General features: G+C 42.3%; 1 protein-coding gene across 1 annotated transcript in view; it reads right to left on the bottom strand.

Moving 5' to 3' along the window:
* Nucleotides 1–1,816: 1,816 nt before the first annotated feature.
* The window catches only part of Gabra5 (gamma-aminobutyric acid type A receptor subunit alpha5), a 74,463-nt gene continuing 56,230 nt past the window's right edge, over nucleotides 1,817–20,049 (bottom strand). The window contains exons 6-9 of the mRNA XM_047540002.1: nucleotides 13,859–14,002; nucleotides 10,942–11,094; nucleotides 7,388–7,599; nucleotides 1,817–2,909 (exon numbers count right to left, since the gene is read on the bottom strand). Coding sequence (XP_047395958.1) covers nucleotides 2,607–2,909; nucleotides 7,388–7,599; nucleotides 10,942–11,094; nucleotides 13,859–14,002 — 812 coding nt within the window. The 3' untranslated portion in view covers nucleotides 1,817–2,606. The remainder of the gene's footprint in view (nucleotides 2,910–7,387; nucleotides 7,600–10,941; nucleotides 11,095–13,858; nucleotides 14,003–20,049) is intronic.

The raw sequence follows: 20,049 nt of genomic DNA, 5'->3' as shown, positions 1-20,049 counted from the left end.
TATGAACTCAGACTTAGGGACTTAGAACTGGAATCAAGACCACCATTTTCCCCAAAAATTTCTGATATGATTTTGAGTCAATTTATTAACCTTCGTGGGTTGCAGTATCCCTATTTGTAAAATAGAGATTTCCCATTTAATGGACCTACTTCCCATATCTTGTCCCATGAGATACATAGATCACTATATCTAAGGCATTAATATGAGTAGATAAGATTTATAACCTCCTTATCAATCTTCAACAGAGAGCATTTGCTGTACTATTTTAATTTTACCAGAGCATTTAAGCCCAATTATTGAATGCAAATACACACTTTTAGAACAAGTTTAGTCAAGGTTTTCCTGAGATGGATCTGTAGCTTCCTAAGAAAGTACCAAATTAATTCTGATTATGGTTAATATAATATTCTCTATTTGTGGTGATATCAAAAGGGATATATTTGAATACACTGATTCTAAAAGTAGGGCATTGTAATTTATAATTACTTTCTAAAAATTTTGTTTCTTGCCCTGCTACTATTTCCCCCAAGCTGATTATTATGTTCTCATTAAAAATAACAAACCCTGAAATATCTGCAATACAAAATCAGGGATCTGAAAATGAATTTTCTCTTTTTCACTTAATATTCAACAGTTTAAAATTTCAGCAGTGTGTAATGCAGTAAGCATATCTCTAAACTGAAACTCAGCAAGGGTTTTCTGTAATAAAAGCTAGAACATGTCAAAAAAAAGTCACTACAACTTGATCAGGACTGAGATGTTCAAGAATGAACATTTGGGCATAACTTATAGTACCTTTTTCTCCAAACTTCAGTGCAAAGTTGAATTTAAAGAACTGTAAGAGAAATATAACTGAAATATAAGTGAAAACAGGAGCTTCATGTTGAGCTTTAGGTGACTTTTAGGTTGTGATATAATAGCACACACATTATTCTGAAAAAAAAATCATCACTTGTAATAGGGAAATGCTTCTTATGGGAGCACTTGAAAACATTCTTTGTTTACCCTATGATTTGTGAGTTCCTGAAACCAGTTATGCATAAGGTGATGGAATATTTGCATACTTAAAGAACCAGGACACATGGTCCATTTAGACAGGCCTGCTTTTATATCGTTGGCTAGCAGTTATAACTCCACTTTTATGAATCTGGAATTCCAAGTGAGTCATGGAAGGGGTAGGACCTGCTCCTTTCATGTCTGTTGATACTTACTCAAATAGTAAGGAGAAGGCCCAATTGCAGTACTCTGCTGAGTGTTCACATACTGATAAAGGAAGATGCAGAGCTAAGACCAGCAATCACCAGGCCCACAGAAAACATCATGGAAACACACTGCAAGTAGAGGCCTAAGGGGCACTGCATCATTGAGATGAAATGGGAGAGAGTATCCGGCTGCACCTGTGTGCCCTCACTATGGTCTAACCCAGTGTTCTCTCCAAGTCCTACTCCACAGAATTAGACTGCAGCAGGAGAGAGTGGTGAGTAAGTTTTATTTCCTTTTATTTTCTTCCTCAATAATTCCCTGATAGGTTTCTTTTACATTATTTTAAGGAAATGAGTTCACCAAAATGTGAGGTTTTTTTTATTTAAAAAAATGATATATGCCCAAAAGATGAGTTTATTTATTATTTTTTAATGAACATTGAAGATTCATATACAAAAGCTAACAGCAGTAAGTCAATCATGAAATACATACAAGGAAGTAAAATGGAAAATAACTCAGTTACGATGTCTCACCACTGAAGCACTACACGCTGGTGGCAGCAAGAGGTGGTCAATGTTCTGGAGACTGCGAACATGTGGGTTGAGGCCAAGAATGTCATCAAATCTCTTTTTGTTTTAACATCTCCTTTTCTTTCTTGGTCATTGTTCAGTTAGTGGAGAGGTTGAAGTGGGGTGGGAAACAAATTTCTTCCCTCCCCACCAAAAAAAAAAAAAGATTTTTTTAAGCCTAACTGCTTAAAAATTTTCCTTGGGGAAATATTTGATATGCTAATCTCGTATACTATATATTTGTTATTAAATTTCTCTGCATAAATGTTTGCCTATTGTATTTCTTAATGTCAGATCATGCAGTACTTCTTCAAATTTCAGAATAGTAAGAATTATCAAAGACAATTAATTTTGGACATAAATGCCCATTGTTTCCCTTTTAATGAAAAATGTGCTCTCTGTGATCTTTGTTTCTTGCAATAGTTGGTCAAGTAATAATCATGGAGCATTTCTTAAAATATTCATCTGCTGGGAAAATTTGTATGAAATGACATTTGAAGTATAAAAAACATCATTAGGTAACACTTGGAACAGTTAAAAATATACTTATCTTGTTGTAAACTATCGATGTTAAGATACTGAGCATCTGAGTGTCAGAGTCATTGCCTCCCTGTTTTGCTAGAAAGTTGTTTGCTTTATTTACCAATGAGACATCTTCAAAACATCTGAAGTTACATATAGAAACATCAAGGCAATATTATTTGTACATATTATTAAACATGCAAAAGTTTCCTGAAAGTGCCCAAATCCGGGGAGTCCTCTTAGCTCATCCTCTCCCTGGTACAATTTTCCTGGAAGTATGGCTTCCTTGGTGTCTGGGTCTGGTGTGGTGGCTTACTTTGGAGAGGCAGCTCCTTTAATCACAGGCTCCCTATTCAAATAAGTAGCCCAGTAAACTAGGTTGAAAGTGCCAAACAAGACTGGGAATACAATTCGGGACATTTTATCAATCTTGCTGATGCTGTTGTAAGTCTTTTTGCTTTCAGAAGTCTTCTCTTCCGGAGGTTTTACAGAGACTGAAGATGCGTTTGAGGTCCCGGCTGAGGTTTGTTCTTTTGGGATGTTTGGTGGGTGTGTCATCTTCCCCGTAGTAAAAGCATTTGTTGACTTATTTAGTATGAGTTCACGTTCCTTTTTCTGCAAAATATAATAAGAATATAAGGACATGTCATTAGCAGGCAATTGTCAGCTCCCTTTGAAGGTCTAAAGGTATATCTCTCAAAAGATAAAGGAATGTCAGTCCAGCCCTGGGAGACTGCAGGCCTCCTTGGAGTTCTAAGTCTAAAACCCAAATAACCAGCACCCAGGGAGCATGCCATGAGCAAGAGGCATTACTGATATTAATGCTGGACATTTTTTAAGAACCTAGAATAAATAAACTGAATTAAGACTTCTCTTACACTAGAGATCAACCATCATTTCTTTACCTTTAAGTACATCATTTAGAGTGAATGTGTGTGGTTATAAGGGAATCAATAGGGACTTATAGGGAAAGGAGCAGAAAAGGATGCTTAAGAATCATTATACAATCTGTACCCTTTATGGTGAGATGTCTTTCACTCAGTACAATGCTTTTGAGAATCATTTATGTTGTTGCTTATCTCAGTAATTTGTTCCTTTGATGACTGAGTGGCATTTCTTTATATGAATATACAACTGTTTATCTTATGGATAGATACCTAAACTCTTGCTAATCTTTACTAGTATAGATTCAGCAGCTGTGAACATTCTTGAATATATTTTTTGTTAGCATGTTTTCATTTTTCTTGGATAGGAAATTCTAGAGCAAGCAAGATAATTTATGGAGAAAAAAATCAGAATAGTGATTACTTTTGGAGAGGTGGGAACGGGAGCTTCCTGCTAAGAGGCATAGCAAACTTTCTGGAAGCTGATGATGTTTTACACCTTGGTAGAGATCTGGGGCACAAGGGTGTATGAGTTTGTCAAAATTCAGCAAAGATGCTCTCAATATTTGTGTGCAATATGCTGCATAACTTTTACTTCAAAAAAATAAAACAACAAACCAGTATTGAATTCTACTTAATGATATACATAATGATGTATTTATTTAGAAGTGTACTGTCATCTGAAATTCATTTTGAAATGCATCAACATGTAAGATAGATTGATGGATGGACTAAGGATGGATGGATAGAGAGATGACAGATGGTGATGACATAAACATAGTAAAATATTAACAGTGGACAGGTGTTCATTGTAAACATTTTTAAACATTACTGTATGTTTTTTAATATATATTTTTAGTTGTAGGTGGACACAATACCTTTATTTTATTTTTTTGTGGTGCTGAGGATCAAACCCAGGGCCTCACATGTGCCAGGTGAGTGCTCTACCACTGAGCCACTACTCCAGCCCTTACTGGATGTTTTAAAATATGCATAATAAAATGTTGGGGAATATAATGTAATCTCATTAAGTAAAATTTGGAAAAAAGGATAGAAAGTGAATGAATGTATATCATTCATAAAAATAGGGAAAGATAAAAAGCTAAGAGGATAAGAAAGGTGGGAGTAAGTGTAAACAGGGAGAGCAAACGCTGAGTCAGGTGCAGGGAGCAAGGGGACCACTGGTGGTGCTGTGAGGAGGGAGGGAGAGGGAGGGGGCCACACATCAGAAACTGTGTGCAAAGGCCAACCATCATATGAGCACCATGCCAGTCTGCTAGAAGGAATCAATAACCTTGCCTTACGGCTTTGAGTAGTTTCCATCTCCTGGTGTAACCAGGGAAAGAGGCGCTTGAGAAGATACAGTGGTCCCTCAGTATCATGGAGGGACTGGTTCCAGGATCCTTCTCATCTTCCCACAGATATCAAAAACTAAGGATACTCAAATCCTTTATTTTATATATAAAATGGCTTAGTATTTGCCTATAACCTAGGAACAACCTCCCATATACTTTAAAACATTTCTAAAACATTGTAAATGCTGTGTAAATTGATACACTATAGTTTAGAGAATAATGACAAGAAAACAGTCTGCACATGTTCGATACAAACACATTTTTTGTCAAATATTTTAAATCTACAGTGGTTGAATCCAAGGATACCAAAAAAAAAAAAAAAAAAACATGGATTCAGAAGGCCAAAGGCACATCTGTCATGATAATGTGTGTTTTTAATTTTGAAGGATAAGCATCAGGAAGAAGTGACTACACAGACTCAAGAGAGTCTGGAGTTGTAATGGACATGGAGATGTGCTTCTGAATCCCCGTCCAGAAAAAGCTTGCTGCCCAGCTGTGGGCAGTGTGACTGGCTGTCATCTCCTTCAGGAAAACTTAGCTGCAGAGAGCTGTCTGTCTGAGTCACATCGTTCTTGGGGAAGCCGACACCTGTGATGACCAGAGGCTGTAGCACTAAGTCCTAGCCATGACCCAGAATGCTTGCTCCAGAACTTCCCAGTCAGTTATCCTAGGCTTTGCTGTGCCTGTATCACCCAGAGGAATGTCTTCTGCTGAGTCTCACTTCCTCCTCTGTGCTTTCTCAGATCCTCACCCATGAAAACTACTCTGTACCCCAAACTCTGATCTGGTGTTGACTCCTGTAGATCCCAACATGGCATTGTGGGAAACACAGTATATTTTCACATTCCTTCTATGTCTAAGGACCAGTCAGTTTACACATGGACATAAGCACAGGGATTACTCAGTTACACTCATTACTTGTGTCTGGACATCAGATGTGCCTGCACAAAAGTCTGATGATTCCACTGCACGGAACCTTACAGCAGGAAGGCTGGAATCCCAGAATCATAGTCTTCTGGGGAACGACACTTCATCTCAACATTCTACAAGACTGATGGAGGCAAGTCAGTTATTCTAGAACCCCCCTGTCCTTCCAGGTTTCCATTCTGATCTCAATCTAGACCAGTAGGCTGAGTATGAATGTGTCAAATAACAGTAATGGTGGCACTGTCAACAACATTCAACCACATTTCAGGTCTCTCCATTCACCCTGGGCTTTACTTTCCTGCTAGACTCAGTCATGGACGAGACAACTTCAAGTAATGCACTGATCTCTAGACAGCTCTTCTACATCTGACTTAGCCATCTCCAGTCTGCCATCATGCAGCTATGGAAGATCCAGAAAGTTGGTGAAGATTGACCTTCCAGTAATCCAGACCTGCAGGAGGCACCCTTTCTTCAAACTCCTTCCTTGTTCCTTCCCTAAACAAATATACTCTTTGGTTCCCTTCATCTGCAGGATCAAGTTCAAATGGTTAGGTCAAGGACCTTCACAGTCTGAGAGCACCCTGTCTCTAAAAATATTTTCTGGCTCCCTACCTGTTGTCCACTGCAGTCAGATCATTCCTGTTCCCCCTAACCCTCTGAAACACCCACCAAACAGGATCTGTGTAGTAGAAATGTCAAGCACTGGGGCAGGCACACTGCACTGTCAGACGCAGGCAGCAAACAGGGAGAAGGAAGCCCAGCATTTGCCAGCTCATATAAAATACTACTTAAAAGTACAGAGACTTTTAAAATAGACTTTCTACACACACGTGAGGCTCCTATTCAGGCTTCTCCTTCCCCTCTTCCAAGAAAAGGCAGGTTATGCCTAGCCTTCCTCCAACACAGTGAGTTGGACTTGGAAGCGGCACTTCCATGGGCGACACTGGAACACAGGAGTACATGTTCCCAGGGAAGGAAATGCAGTGTCAAATCCAAGAGCACACAAGGGCTGTAGTTGGGATAGCAGTGAATACCCTCAATGGAACCAGGATCCTGGGCTGGCTGTTAATAATTTGTGGTGCATGATAGGGAGGTCAGGAAATATAATTCGAGTCTTCTATAATGCCTTCTGGGACTCCCTTCAAGCAGATTTTCCAAAGGAAGGATAAAAGCTTACTTCCAAGTCTGCCCCAATGACTCTGACCTCCCCTTCTCTCAGTACAAAGAGTTTATTTGTTCTATGGCTGGTATAATTAGCAGTTTATCATGTGCTGTTTGCTTTTCTATCCGTGTACCATATTCTCATCTCCCCAAGGATATGATTCAGCTTAGAATCTTGTGTAACTCTTTTTCCTTCAAATGTTCCTTAAATTTGGGCACAAATAGCCTGTTAAATACTTGATGATTAGTTGTTTTGAACAGAGGAATTCTTTTCACAATTCATGTGCATGTTTTAAGGGAACCAAATCATTTAGTCAGTGGGACTAGGCATGATTGGCTGATGGATGCTCCCATTAAGCTGTGTGCTCTTTTCGTAGTCTGAATGCCACCCTGAAGAAGACACACTGCATGGTGAAGTGGCAAAAGAATAAGCAGGAGAATTAATCAATTAACATCTGGACAAGTTGTCCCTGAAGAGGCAGGAGTTATTTTTGCGAAAACAGGCATGAATACAAACAAGTCCAAGTCATTTAACACCAATTTTGCTTGAATGAAATTGGTGATTTAAAATATATTAGAAGAGAGATCTATGGTTAAAAAAAAAAAGAATTTGTAAGGGCTTGAATATAAGGGAAGGAATCATTCTGAGGTTGAGGGAGAAGCAAGAAGGAGAAGATTCTCATTTCATATTTAGATACAGAACAGGCATGCTTTCTTGGTCAAGTGAATCTGAAAGAAAGGAAAAGGAGGAAATTAGAGCCAGTACCTTGATCTTAGCTGCTTCCAAGGCTTTTTTGCCGTCCCAGGCCCAGCCTCTCTTTGTAAAGTAGTTGACTGTGGCAAACTCGATCAGTGCAGAGAAGACGAATGCGTAGCACACAGCGATGAACCAGTCCATGGCGGTGGCATAGGCCACTTTGGGCAGGGAGTTCCGAGCACTGATGCTGAGTGTAGTCATGGTCAGCACAGTGGTTACCCCTGCAGGGTCAGAGCAGGTAGACTGGAGAATGGAAACAGATCAGCAGGGCCCCTATCCCCTGGTACAACACTGGCAAACATGACAGACAGACAAGACACCACTGTCATTCCAGCCTGCAGCTGACTCTCTCTAGATGTGTTCATGATGTTTAACATGTTCATAGCATTTTAAATATCACTTATCATGCATGTCTCTTTCCTCTAGAAAACAAACTGAGGAGGGCAGGAATTTGGTCTGATTTCTACATAGCTGTGTCTGCTTTTGCTTGGACCAAGCCAAGCAAATGGTTGGTCCTCAACAAAGACATTTTAAGTGAATGGTGTGTCTTTGTGGCATTAGAGCAAGATCCATTGGAAAAATGGCAATCATGTTCACACAGTGTTTAGCAAAGTGCTTCACAAAGATATGCTATGTGTCCTATAAATAGTTGGGCAAGGCAAATGAATGAGACGAACTTTCTTTCCTATGGATTAATCCAACCTGCAGACTTCAGGGAGCCAGGGTGCAACTGAAGCACTGTATCAGTCTGAGCCTGTCAATCCCTCAAAGAGGGAACCACATCCCCCTAAGACTGCTATGCAAAGTGACCGTGGCCTCTCGGAAAACATTACAGTGGCTACACAACAAGGTCAAATTCCTTGCGGGGGTGGGTAACCCTTTAGAACCGACAAATTATGGGTCACACTCTGACCTAAGCTACATTCCGTAAGGGTGTTATAATCCTCATTTTACCAGAGGAATCCTGAAGATACAAAGGCATTTAGCAATGCACCCATGTTCACCAGCTGGTAAATGAGACCGCTCATCTTCGGAGTCAGGTCTAAAGCTTCAGTTATATGTTTTCTACAGGCTAACCCTGCCTGCCTCCCTTATCACAAAAGTTTTTCTGCATGGTGTGTACCAGTGTACGGATGAGGGTGTAAACATACTTGCTGTGGGTCAAACAGTGTATTCCTTAAACTTCATATAATTAAGTTGTAACCTCTAGGACTTCAAAATGTGATCTTATTTGGTAATATGGTCTCTACAGAAGTAATCAAGTTAAAATCAGACCATTAGTTTGGGACTAAGTAAAATATGACTGGTATTCTTTACAAGGGGGAAATTTGAGGCTGGGGTTGTAGCTCAGTGGTAGAGCACTTGCCTACTATGCTTGAGGCTCTGGGTTATACCTCCAGTACTATCCCCCCAAAAAGAGAAAATCTGAAGACAAATATGCACACACTGCCAATACTGGAGTTGAGCTGCCACCAGCCAAGGATGGAAGCCTGAAATAGGTTCTCCCTCACAGTCCTGAGAAGGAACCATCCCTGCTAACATCTTGATCTTGGACATCCTACCTTAAGAACTGTGAGACAAGAAAACTCTGTTGCTTAAAACACCCAGTCTATGACACTTTATTATGGAAGCCACAGGAAACCATGTAGTATCAGGGAATGGAATGTCACTGGTGGTCAGAGCAGTTATCTGTTTTCATGCCAAGTCATTCCTCAAAGATATTTCCAAATACCACTGAACATGGATCTCTGCATGAAATTAATGCTTAAGGAGACATCAGTAGACAACTTAGATTTCTCTTAGGAATCAAATAATCACTGTGCTTGCAGGAGGAATTCTGTGCATTACCTCAAACAGGTCCCTTACATCTTCTCAGGTTGCTTAACATCCTAACATGTATTGGGAATCTCCAAGAGGAAACAGATTCTACCAGGCTCGGTCCCCAGTCCATAGTGCTTTTGGGAAGTGGTGGAAACTTTGGGATGTGGAGGCTAGTGGGAGGTCTTCCAGTCATTAGGAGCATCCTGAGAAGAGGATATTGAAATCCCAGCACATTTCCTGCTCTCTCTCATTCTCTTGCTCATATTCTGATCACAAGGTGAGCAGTTTCATCACACACTTCTCCCATGATGTGTTGCCTCACCAAAGGTCCCAAAGTAACAAGGCCAACTTACCATGGACTCCCAAACATAGAATCAAATTGAACTTTCCCTTCTTTTAAGATAATTTTTATCAGGTATTTTGTTACCATAGTACATAGTGAATTTTAAGGTGAAAGTCAGAGATGCTCAACTCTGTCCATTGTGCCAAGATACCTCCTGAACTACATACATCTTTTTGTACTTAAAGGCTTAAGAATATAAAATGAAGTTGTTCTAGAATCTTATTATATGCAAGCATCCCTCTCAGGGGATTGGTTCCAGGACCTACTCAGATTCCAAAACCTATGGATGCTCAAGTCCCTTATATAAAATATCACAGCATTTGCATAAAGTCTATGTGCATCTTCCTATATACTATAAATCATTTCTACATGACTTATAATACCTTATACAATGTAAATGCTATGTAAATAGTTGTTATGCTGCATTTTTAGGGAATAATGACAAGAAAAATAGTCAGTGTTCAGTAAAGGTACAACTATTTTTCAAATATTTTCCATCTGCAATTGATTGAATCTAAGGAGGTTGAATTTGTGAATACAGAGGGATGATTGTATAGGTGTGTGTGTAATTTATTACTGTCATATTGCATTTAATGTATCAACTTGCAACATGATGGTTCATTTTAAAGTAGCATTTACACTTCAAAGTAAAATGCCTGATAACTTACAAAGTAGTACTTTATCAGCACTGAAAATGCTACAGCTAAATCGCACCTAAGAAAGATATATGCAGGCAATTTCAAACCTTAAAAAATACTACCAATGAAAGGCTTTCCAAAATGGGAGTAATTATCAAATAGATCATGTGATATTCCCTAAACTATCATTCAGAGAGAAATCCTAAATCCTAATCCTTAACCTTAAATTGTGAATTAACTGGTCAATTTGTTTCCCAGGTCACAGAATGGACATGTAGCACTTGGAGTCTGATGGATGTGTTAGCCAGTTTTCCCTTATTGTAACAAAATACCTTAGGTAATCAACTTAAAAAGAGGAAAGGTTTATTGTGGATCACAGTTTTGAAGGTTTCAGTCCATAGTCAGGTCAGTTGCTTTTGGGCCTGTGGTGAGGCAGCACATCACGAAAGAAGTATATGGTGGAGCAAAGTTGTTCACCTATGGTGACCAGGAAGATAAAGAGAGAAAAGGAAGAGACCACTATTCCACAATTTCCTTTGTGGGCACAGCTTCCTCCCATGACCTAACTTACCCCACCTCATAGGCCCCACCTCCTAAAGGTTCCTAAAGGTGTCACAGACTAGAGATCAAGCCCTTAACATGGGCCTCTGAGGGACAATTAAGTCCCAAATTTTAGCAGCGACAGTGGTTTTTATTACTGTGGAGGTGGTTAGAATCAGTCACAAAACACTGATATCCAAGCTTGGTTTGGGGACACTCACCAAAAACTGTCCTGGCTGGGACGGATTCTCGGTTTAGCCAAAAGGATACCTGGGATAAGATCACTGTCATTATGCAGGGAAGGTAGGTCTGGATGACAAAGTACCCAATCTTCCTTTTCAGGTGGAAATGAGCTGTCATAATTGTGTATTCACCTGCAAAGAAGCAAATTAATGCACATCAGGCCTTGAGGTCTGACCATCCTGGGCCAAGGTTCCCACTATAATCAGTGGTGTCCAGATCCCTCCTTCCATTCCACCTTCATCTTGGACAAGGGTTTATTTGTATTATTTTGGTTAATAAGAGGACAGAGCAGGATGTATGAATTTCTTGACAGTCCTTTTATAAGCAAGTTCTTATAAAGTCCCTACTTATAAAGTAAGTCCTTTATAAGTAAGTCTTTTGACCCCCAGCCTTTGAATAGCCTTTGCTGATAGATGCTTTTCCTAGGGAAAATCAGATTTGTGTGTTTTACTAATCCCTGGTCACAATCTGTGCTATGTTCTGACCCGCCCCCTCGCCTGCTACTGCAATCAGGATTTCAGGATTTAACCTTTGCTGAAATAACTTGGGGTATGTCAGAGCCCTGTTGTGGGTATACAGATCCTTCCTATTTCCCAGCGGAGGTATCTCCAGGAAGGTGGAACGACCACTGACCGCCCAGGGCTTTGTGCTTGCCCAGCCTGGATAGAGGGTGAAAACAGCAACTCAGGAGGTCTCAGATTCTGACAGCTCATCTCTTCGACTGTCCACCAGAGCATCCTCTGTTCTTTGAAATCAGTAACATTTCCTTGGGGATGTCCCAGAGCCTTCTCTGGATTTGCCTGGCTGTGTGGGAGGCAAGTGGGGACCTCCCACTCTTTGCTGAGAACGATGCTGTCCTGATGGTTAACTGGTAAGGAGCTGAGGTTGGTGGGCTGCCGGTTGGAGGGGAAGTGAGGGAGGTCTGTTGGGCCAGAGTCTTGCTGCCACTTGAATGTGCATCTCCCTGGAGAGATGGGAAGGATGCTTTGAGAACTGGAGGCTGAGCTAACCTGATCTGAGGACGACACTTCTGTGGTTGAATTGCAAGGAGTAGAAAGTGTGGCTTGGGAGCTGGACTACACTGTGGATGTGGAGAGGGCAGGCTTGGAACTGGCCCAGACCCCAGGTGGGGTCTCTCCTATGAGAGGGGTGGTCTCCTGGTGGCATGGGCAGTGGCCAGTGTGTTGGAGGGATGCCAGCCCCAGTGCTTACTGTGGACTGAGATATGTGGATACTCCTGTGTGCCTTTCCTCAAACAAGTCATATGTCAAGAGATGAAGGAGCCATAAAGGCAACACATGCTAAAATATGGTCTTTATAGACAAGGAGTCAAAATTCTCAGCAATGTCTGAGACATACTGCAGTGATGGGGCACACTTTACCCATGGCCCCAGGGCAGGTAAGAGCAGGCAAGACGGGCTGAGTGGGCACAAACACAGAAAAAGGAAAGAGGGATAAAGAGAAGGGGGAGGGGATATGTCTAGTGGAAGGATTGGATCATTAATGATGATCCAGATTTTCCTCTCCTTAACACTTGAAGCAGATGTGAAGTGTCATTCTGCTTCTGTACGGTAAGCCTTTAAATCACTCTCCTACTTTTCATTATTCTTCTTGTTTTCATTTATTTTTGAGTTGGAGGTAGTAAAATCAGGTGACACTTAAAAAAGCAGATGCTCTTTTTAGAATGCAGATGGGGGCAGAAGCCTCAACGATCCATTTTTCAAGAGTTACATGAAGCAAACGCAAATGGAACCATCCTGTGTTGGACACCATGGTTCTTTTTTCCAAACTTCTGCTGTACCACCTTTTCACTCATTTTCATAAAATTAGACTGTTTCTGTTTCCTTACCCTTCATCATGGTAACCCAGTGGTGAAGCTCTCCTGCCAGGCTCTCCTCCAACCCTCAACGATACCCAGTGCACAGGGTCCGTCAGGTAGCCAGACCCTGAGCCTATGCACGTGCAGGTACAGGAGGTGTGGACCTAAATGCCCTGTGTGCTGCCTACTAGTTAAAAAGGCAAGTGGTGCAGACACACGGGGATGCTGAGGGACTCCCCTGAGGACATTCTCTGAGACTTAGAACTCACTTGTACTCAGGGCCTATTCCATTCCTTTGGGCCTTTTTTCCCCCTCTGCTTAGGACTCTTTGTAGCCCTAAGTCCCCTGTCCCACCCACAGCAGCCTTGTGACTGCTAGAGCCTGGCCTGCTCTCAGTCAGGAGATGTCTGACCACACGACTTCAAGGCCCCAGAGATCAAATGCATGATATTCCTTTGACTTCCCCACGCACCTCATATCAGGTGAAGTCAGGTTTGGATTGCCCCTGCAGGCTCAGGCCAGCCCCTGCAACTGGGATTGACAGCATCTGCTCCCTTCTCAGTATCCACTCAGCTATTCCTTTTAAGCTGCTTGGTTGTTTCCTCCCAGATTCAACCCCAGGGAGATCTTCTCTGAAATGTTCAGAGCAGGAGGCAGGGGAACAGGTAATTGAGAGTATTTGCAAGAAGTCGTTTCCCTTTCCTGCAGAGATCGCACCTCACTGCTTGGGTAGGGGATGTTACATAAGCAGGTCCACTGGCCCCCAGGCAGGGCTTGCTTACACCGTGGCAAATATACTGCAGATTAATGCCTCACATGCTCCTTAATTCTCCTGGATGCTGCAGCTGGTGCCTGTGTGTGTAGCTGCAGGGAGGGGTCTGTCCAGGAGCCCTCCTTTCAGCCAGCACTCGTGACAGCTATGCTGAAGAGGATAGTGCTGCTGGCCAGGGCATGATGTGCCTGAGCCATGCTTTCCCTCCTGTGTGGTCCTGGCAGAATGGGACACAGAGAACTGAGCTTCTAGAGAGTGTGGTGTTCTGCAGGTCCCTGGCTGCACAGCCCACAGGGGCGCTCACCTGTGCTGGTGCTAATATTCTCAGTGCCCACCGTCTGACCCATCAGGTGGTACTGGTTCAGTCTGGAGCCATCTTCTGCCACCACTACAGACTTGGTGGAGCCATTGGTCCAGACATAGACAACTTCAGAATTAGGATATGCATCTGTAGGGACAGAGGACAGGAAGCGTTATGAACATACAATCACTCCCAGACCGGAAAATACAAAGCTTCATGAGCAAGAGAGAGGGATGATGGGGAAGTCTGGAAAGTCAATGCTGAATGACCTAAAGAGTGTAGGGTGGTCAGAGTAGGGCCACTGCCGTTCAGGCTCTTGCCATTTCAAAAGGCCTGGGTGTTCAGAAGCCAGCGCCCTGTGCTTCTTAGTGTGTATTTTCTCTTCTGATGTAGCAGCGAGAGTACCAGCTCTGAGATCAGAGTGCCTGCATCTCCTCCAGCTCTGTGACCTTGACAACTCATACATCCTATGCCTCAGTCTTTTCACTTATAGAATGGGCTAATAATAGAACCTTCTTCTTAGGTTCTGGTATAACTGTGCGACCTACATAGTGACATATGTGTGGCGCACTGATGATTTTCACTACCCTAAACCTTTCTCTTTGCAACAGGCATGCACTATCAACACTGTCCTCAGTGGGAGGGTAGATGGACAGACAGGACCAGGTTCCCCCAGTGAATATGTTACCTTACATGGCATGGGCACTGTGCAGATGGAAGGAAGGTGCTGGATCTTAAAATGAGGAGATTATCCTGGATTATCCCAGTGAACCCAATCATATCACAAAACAGAGAACTTTCTCCAGCTGGAGCCAGATGGAGAGATTTAAAGCAGGAAAAATGTGCTCAACTGGTCATTACTGGCTTTGAAGATGGAAGAAGGGAATTCCAGGCAAAGAGAATGGAGATGCAAAGGTCCCGGGGCAGCAGCATGACTGAAATGCCTGAGGTAAAACAGAGCATACAATGAAGAGGGCAGAGGGAAGGCCAGATAAAACAGACTTCAAGGCCATTTTAAGGCGTTTGACTTGTCCTCTGAGCCAGGAAGACACTGGAGAGGGGAGCTAAGCAAATTAAATGATCTATTCAAATACATGCAATAAAAGGATCACTCTGAGTCAGGAGAGTGGAATGCAGGTGGAAAAGGGACAGAAATGGAAGAATAAAACTAAAACAATTCAAGTGAGAGGGAATGATGGTAAGAAACAAAGAGAAAAATAGAATACATTTTTCTAAAGCATGCTCATGTAAGAAACATGATGTGAGTTTTGAGAGTAAGAATGCAGTTATTTGCGCTGAGTACGATGGTGAGAACCTGGAGGGTGCTGGCCACTAGGGAAAAAGCAGCATAATGTGTTGGAAGAAAGACAGCGGTAACGTGCCTGCTCAGGGATGCTGACGTGTGTGTTGGGGGGCAGGTCACACAAGCCCCGAGTTCATGGCAGTGGTCTCAGTGTGATGTCACCTGAGGCATGGGCTGGGAGGTCACCCAGGGAATGCTGATGAAGAACAGAGAGGGTGAGGCACAGCTTCCCAGGGTGCTGCAGGGTCTAGAGTTTGAGGAGATGTGGAGGGCAGAGTTGCAATTGGCCACCACAGCTGGAGGACACAACAAACGTGTTGTCCCCTAGTCTTGTAACATGGGCTGTGCATGATAGCCAAGGGGTGGTCAGGGAATCCAGCAGGGTCATCTAGGCAAAAGCAGGTGTGCAGGAGCTTGTGTATTCCAGTGGTCTCTTCAGGACCCTTCAGGTGAACCAGTACACGTGGCCCAGTTTAGCCCAAGAACCTACACCTTCAGAACAGGCTGTGTGCTTCCACTCCCAGCTCCTCCAACAGGGCGTGACACTAACTTCTGACTGAACAAAGCCATGCATTGTCACACAAGAGAATTCCAAAATGCTTCTGAGGCCTGGGGATGAGCTAGAGAGACAGGCTACAGGGACTGTCTCCCTCAGTAGGACACATGCTCTGGGATCCCCCAACAGCTGTGGCAGCTGGAAGCACCTACAACAGCCATTCTTAGTTCTTACATTCAAAACCATATCCTGTCAGGAATTTCAAAAGGGAGAAGCCAGAGAAATGATTTTACTAGAAAGTGTGGAAACTTCTTTGCTAGTAAACACCGTTATTCAAATTCTTGTTCTATGTGCAAACAAGTATTCGTAATAGTCAAAATTTATAAAACAAGCATGTATATAGCAAATACAAGGCCATCCCGTGTGCAGCTCACCAATATAGCTCACCATTTTGCTCTCCTGAGGAAGTATTCCAAATTTTATGCTTCCAGAAGCATTTATATTTTGGGCAGGGATCACCAAACAAGATATTGTTTGGCTTCACCCATTTCTTTTCTGCAATATCTGTGTTTTTATGTCCATTTAATTAGTATGTTTCCATTATAGATTCTGATACACGTACTTTTGGATATGTGCATCACAAATATCTGCTCCAAATATGTAGCTGTCTCACCTTGTTCATGGCATTATTTGGGGGAGAGATAAATATTAATTTTAATGTAGTCAAATCCATCATATTTTAACTTATAGTTTGCTTTTGGTACCTCTTTCCAAAAGCACTTCCCATTCCTTGCTCATATATGACACTTAAAGCACACAAGGTTTAATGCATTGCTTTTCACACATGGCCTTAATTATCTGAGGCTGACTTCTGTATGTATTTCCATATCTAAGTATCATACGCCATTTCCTCATGAGCATTTCAGTGTGACCACACTATCATGAGCTTGTCTTCCCCCTTCCCTGACTTGCAGGACTGTTCTGGCCGGTAATGCTGCGTACATCAGGAGCCCACTTTCTCCTCCCCCAATTCTCTTTCCAATCCCTTTTCCCGTCCCTGCTTCAATCCATTGCAATTATTCAGATGTCAGAAGAACATTCAGAGCTAGGAGGGTGAGGTCCCACCTCTATTTCTTCTTCAGCAGATCCTGGCTGTTCTTGGCTCTTTTCCATCCATATACATGATATAATAAGCTCATTAGGATTCATTTGAAAACAAAATCCTCAGGAGGTCTGTATTGGAAACCAGTGGATCTAGACTATAGGTTATAGTTTGGGGAGACAAGACATCCAACATGGAGTCTTTTCCATCATGAACATGATGTGTCCACTCATGTATTTACATCGTCTATATCGAATTATCTTTCAATAAATTCATATCATTTTCTGCACAATCATCTTGCACATTTTTTGATAGATGTCTCCTCCCTTGTGCTATGCAATAGTCTTTTTTAATGACCAATGTATCCTGTCCCAAAATGATGGCCGTGTGGGAGGTCAAGTGACAATTTTGCTGGGCCAGGGTGGGGTCGCAACCTTGAGAATTAATGATAGGATCCTAATGTTGATCTGCACATTAGTAAGATATTATACAGAAGAAAATATAGTAGGCCTTTTTTACAATTAATGAGATACCCAGGAAGGCATGCTTAGTTTTTATTACAAGTGCATTTTGGGTAGTGTTCTTGTCAATCTTTTTCTAAAATTAGCAAGACCTCCTGTTTTCAAATTTTAGGTAATATGTAAAGGTGTTTTCATATGGACGGTATTGGAGCTCTCCTAATGTAATGTAAATGTTTTCCGTTGTAATTTCGTTGTCTCCTGGGAAGACAAGGTGCATCTCGGGGTGATGAAAGCATGTATGGGGTGATGCTGTTCTCCCTCTTGACAAGTGGCTTTCTAAATGTCCAGTTACAGGCACTGCTGGGCATATTCTGCAACTCTGATGGCTCCCTGGGTTCCATATAAATGACAGTGAGATTTCTTTTGCCTATTATGCAAATGTTGCAGAATCTTGAATAATGCAGGACTGTGGATACACAGACATGGATTTGAGCAAAGCAGTCAGGTTGGATTCTGTCCAAACTGTAAGTGTGGATTGGATAGAGAAGGCTAATGAAGCAGCATCCTCTGGGTGAGGAGCAAGGCCCACTTCCTGCTGTCCCCAGACTGGTTCAAGCTGGTCCTGCACCTGTTGTCCTGTGCACCTGTTCTGTATCTTCTCCTCAGTTCATTTACCTCATACCAGGGAAATCTCCTGCGCTGTGCAGCTGGCCTCCTATGGTGGCCTCAGTCACAGCTGCAGGCTTCATTAACCATCCCTCCTTTCCATTTCCTTATCCACAGGGGGTTGGGAGTCTCCCTGGCTAGGAGAAGTAAGGTAGGTCCCCACAACCCTTAAGAGATGTAAATGGGTTGGGAAACGTGAATCTCAAAGCTCACGAAAGGAGCTCAAAGCTTGGGGAAGTAGATTTTGACACAAAAATTCTGGGAGTTGCAAAATGGCTAAGATCATAGAAATTCATCTAAAGAGAACACAGAACATAGAAAATAATGCTTCTCTCATGGCTGACTGCTTGATGCCAAGACTGCTAAGAAAGAAAAGGGAAATGAATGAGGATTAGGTGAGATGCGAGGGAGAGGAGAGGAGCAATGCCTGGGACACAGGAGAATGGTGAGTCCAGGGGTGAAGATGGTTCCTAATGAGGAAGCAAGGGTGCTAAAGAGATCACTGCAAGTCAGCTACAGAGGTGGGAGAGGTGGCTGGGACAGCCTTGGCCTACTGGGACTGATGACTGCCCCCCACAACCCATCTGCCCTCCTGAATGCAGGGACACTTATCATTTTTACTGTGGGATTGGGCTGGCACATAGCTGTAGAGGGCTTCTCCTCGGGCTCTGAGGCTGAGCAGCGTATTGGCCAGGGTGTGCTTGTGCACTGCCAGCAGGGAGGGCTGAGGGATCACTGGTCCAGGTGGAGGCCCTGTCTGTTACTTGTACCTCACTAGGTATGAGTTTTGGGGCAGGCAGGAGATAGAATAACAATATGAATCTTCCAGTTGGGACCCAATAAAATAGCAATTGTAAAGTAGATAAAAGTTATTGGAAAGCACAGCAGACATTATCTACAACACATTATAATAATTCACATGTTTTTGCTTCTTAAACTCTTAAGAATTAAAAGTTCTTTTGATGTGGATGATGTTAGCATTAAAAATAGCAATAGCAAGAGGCACTGTGGCCTCCGCCATGTCTGACAATGTCAGTACAGAATCCTGAGTTTCACTCTCATCAAATTAAGGGTGGGAATAAATGACCACTCATGTCCATTTCAGCTCAGGTGTTTAATAACCAACACCAAACTCTTCTCTTTGGGTCAATGATGTGGCATCCAATCTTTCAGCTGGGACAACAGTAAAGGAGGCAATCAGGTTTATCGTGCTATCATTTGTCATGATTTAGAGTTCTGGAAAACAACACTTGCTCTCCGTTGACCATACATCAGCAGGGTTGAGCAAGAAGGTTTGAAACACGTTCACTCACAACTGACTGGGAAATTCATCATCACTGCCCTGGGGGTCTCTTAGCCTGAGTTGACACTTTCTGACCTCCTCTAGTATTGCAAATCCCAAGCAGAAGGTAGCGATGGCACAATCAACTGTATACTTAGAAGGCCTTACAGGAGTCATGTGTTTTTGTTTAACTATGAATGAAATAAGAAATTATGTGTAACTATCAGAATGACCTTGGACAACCTGTTTGAGCTCTAAGCTTCTTATTTTCCCATCTGCAGTTTTTGGGAAAATAACAACCACCTCCTAAGGGTTGTAGTAAGAATAAAGTATATGCGTAAATGTTAAGTATTTAGACTATATCTATCCATCATATTGCAGATGCTTAATAAATAGTAGCCACAATGAGTGTAACCATAAGTCAAGAAGGATTTTTGCTTGGTGTCTAACCCCATCTCAAGAAAAGACCTTTCTACTTGAATTTTCTCCTTCCTTCCTTCCTTTCTTCCTTGTCTTTCAAATTGAATCCACAGACCTCATACATGGTAAGCACTCACTCTACTCCTAAATCCCCAGTCCTGAACTGAATTCTGATTATCAGCAGATGTAATTTGTGAGGACAGTAGTTAGTCTTATTTGACAGACTGTGCAGGGACATCCAGGAACTACTAATAGCCATGTATAAGGTTTGTGTTGCTCTGCATTAGTTACATAGGATGTTGAAGAAATGCATATTAGAATGCCACAGGTAAATGGAATCTTTGTGATCTGAAACTTTACAGCATTTGAGTTCTCTGAAACCTATGTCTCTAGCCTTTCTTTCTCCTCTGAAACTAGGATGGGAATGAGCACAGCAACTATCTAACAAGACCCTGTCACACACT

The sequence above is a fragment of the Sciurus carolinensis genome, chromosome 2 (assembly GCF_902686445.1).
Source record: "Sciurus carolinensis chromosome 2, mSciCar1.2, whole genome shotgun sequence".
Lineage (NCBI taxonomy): Eukaryota > Metazoa > Chordata > Mammalia > Rodentia > Sciuridae > Sciurus > Sciurus carolinensis.
This window is presented reverse-complemented; position numbering and strand designations above follow the sequence as displayed.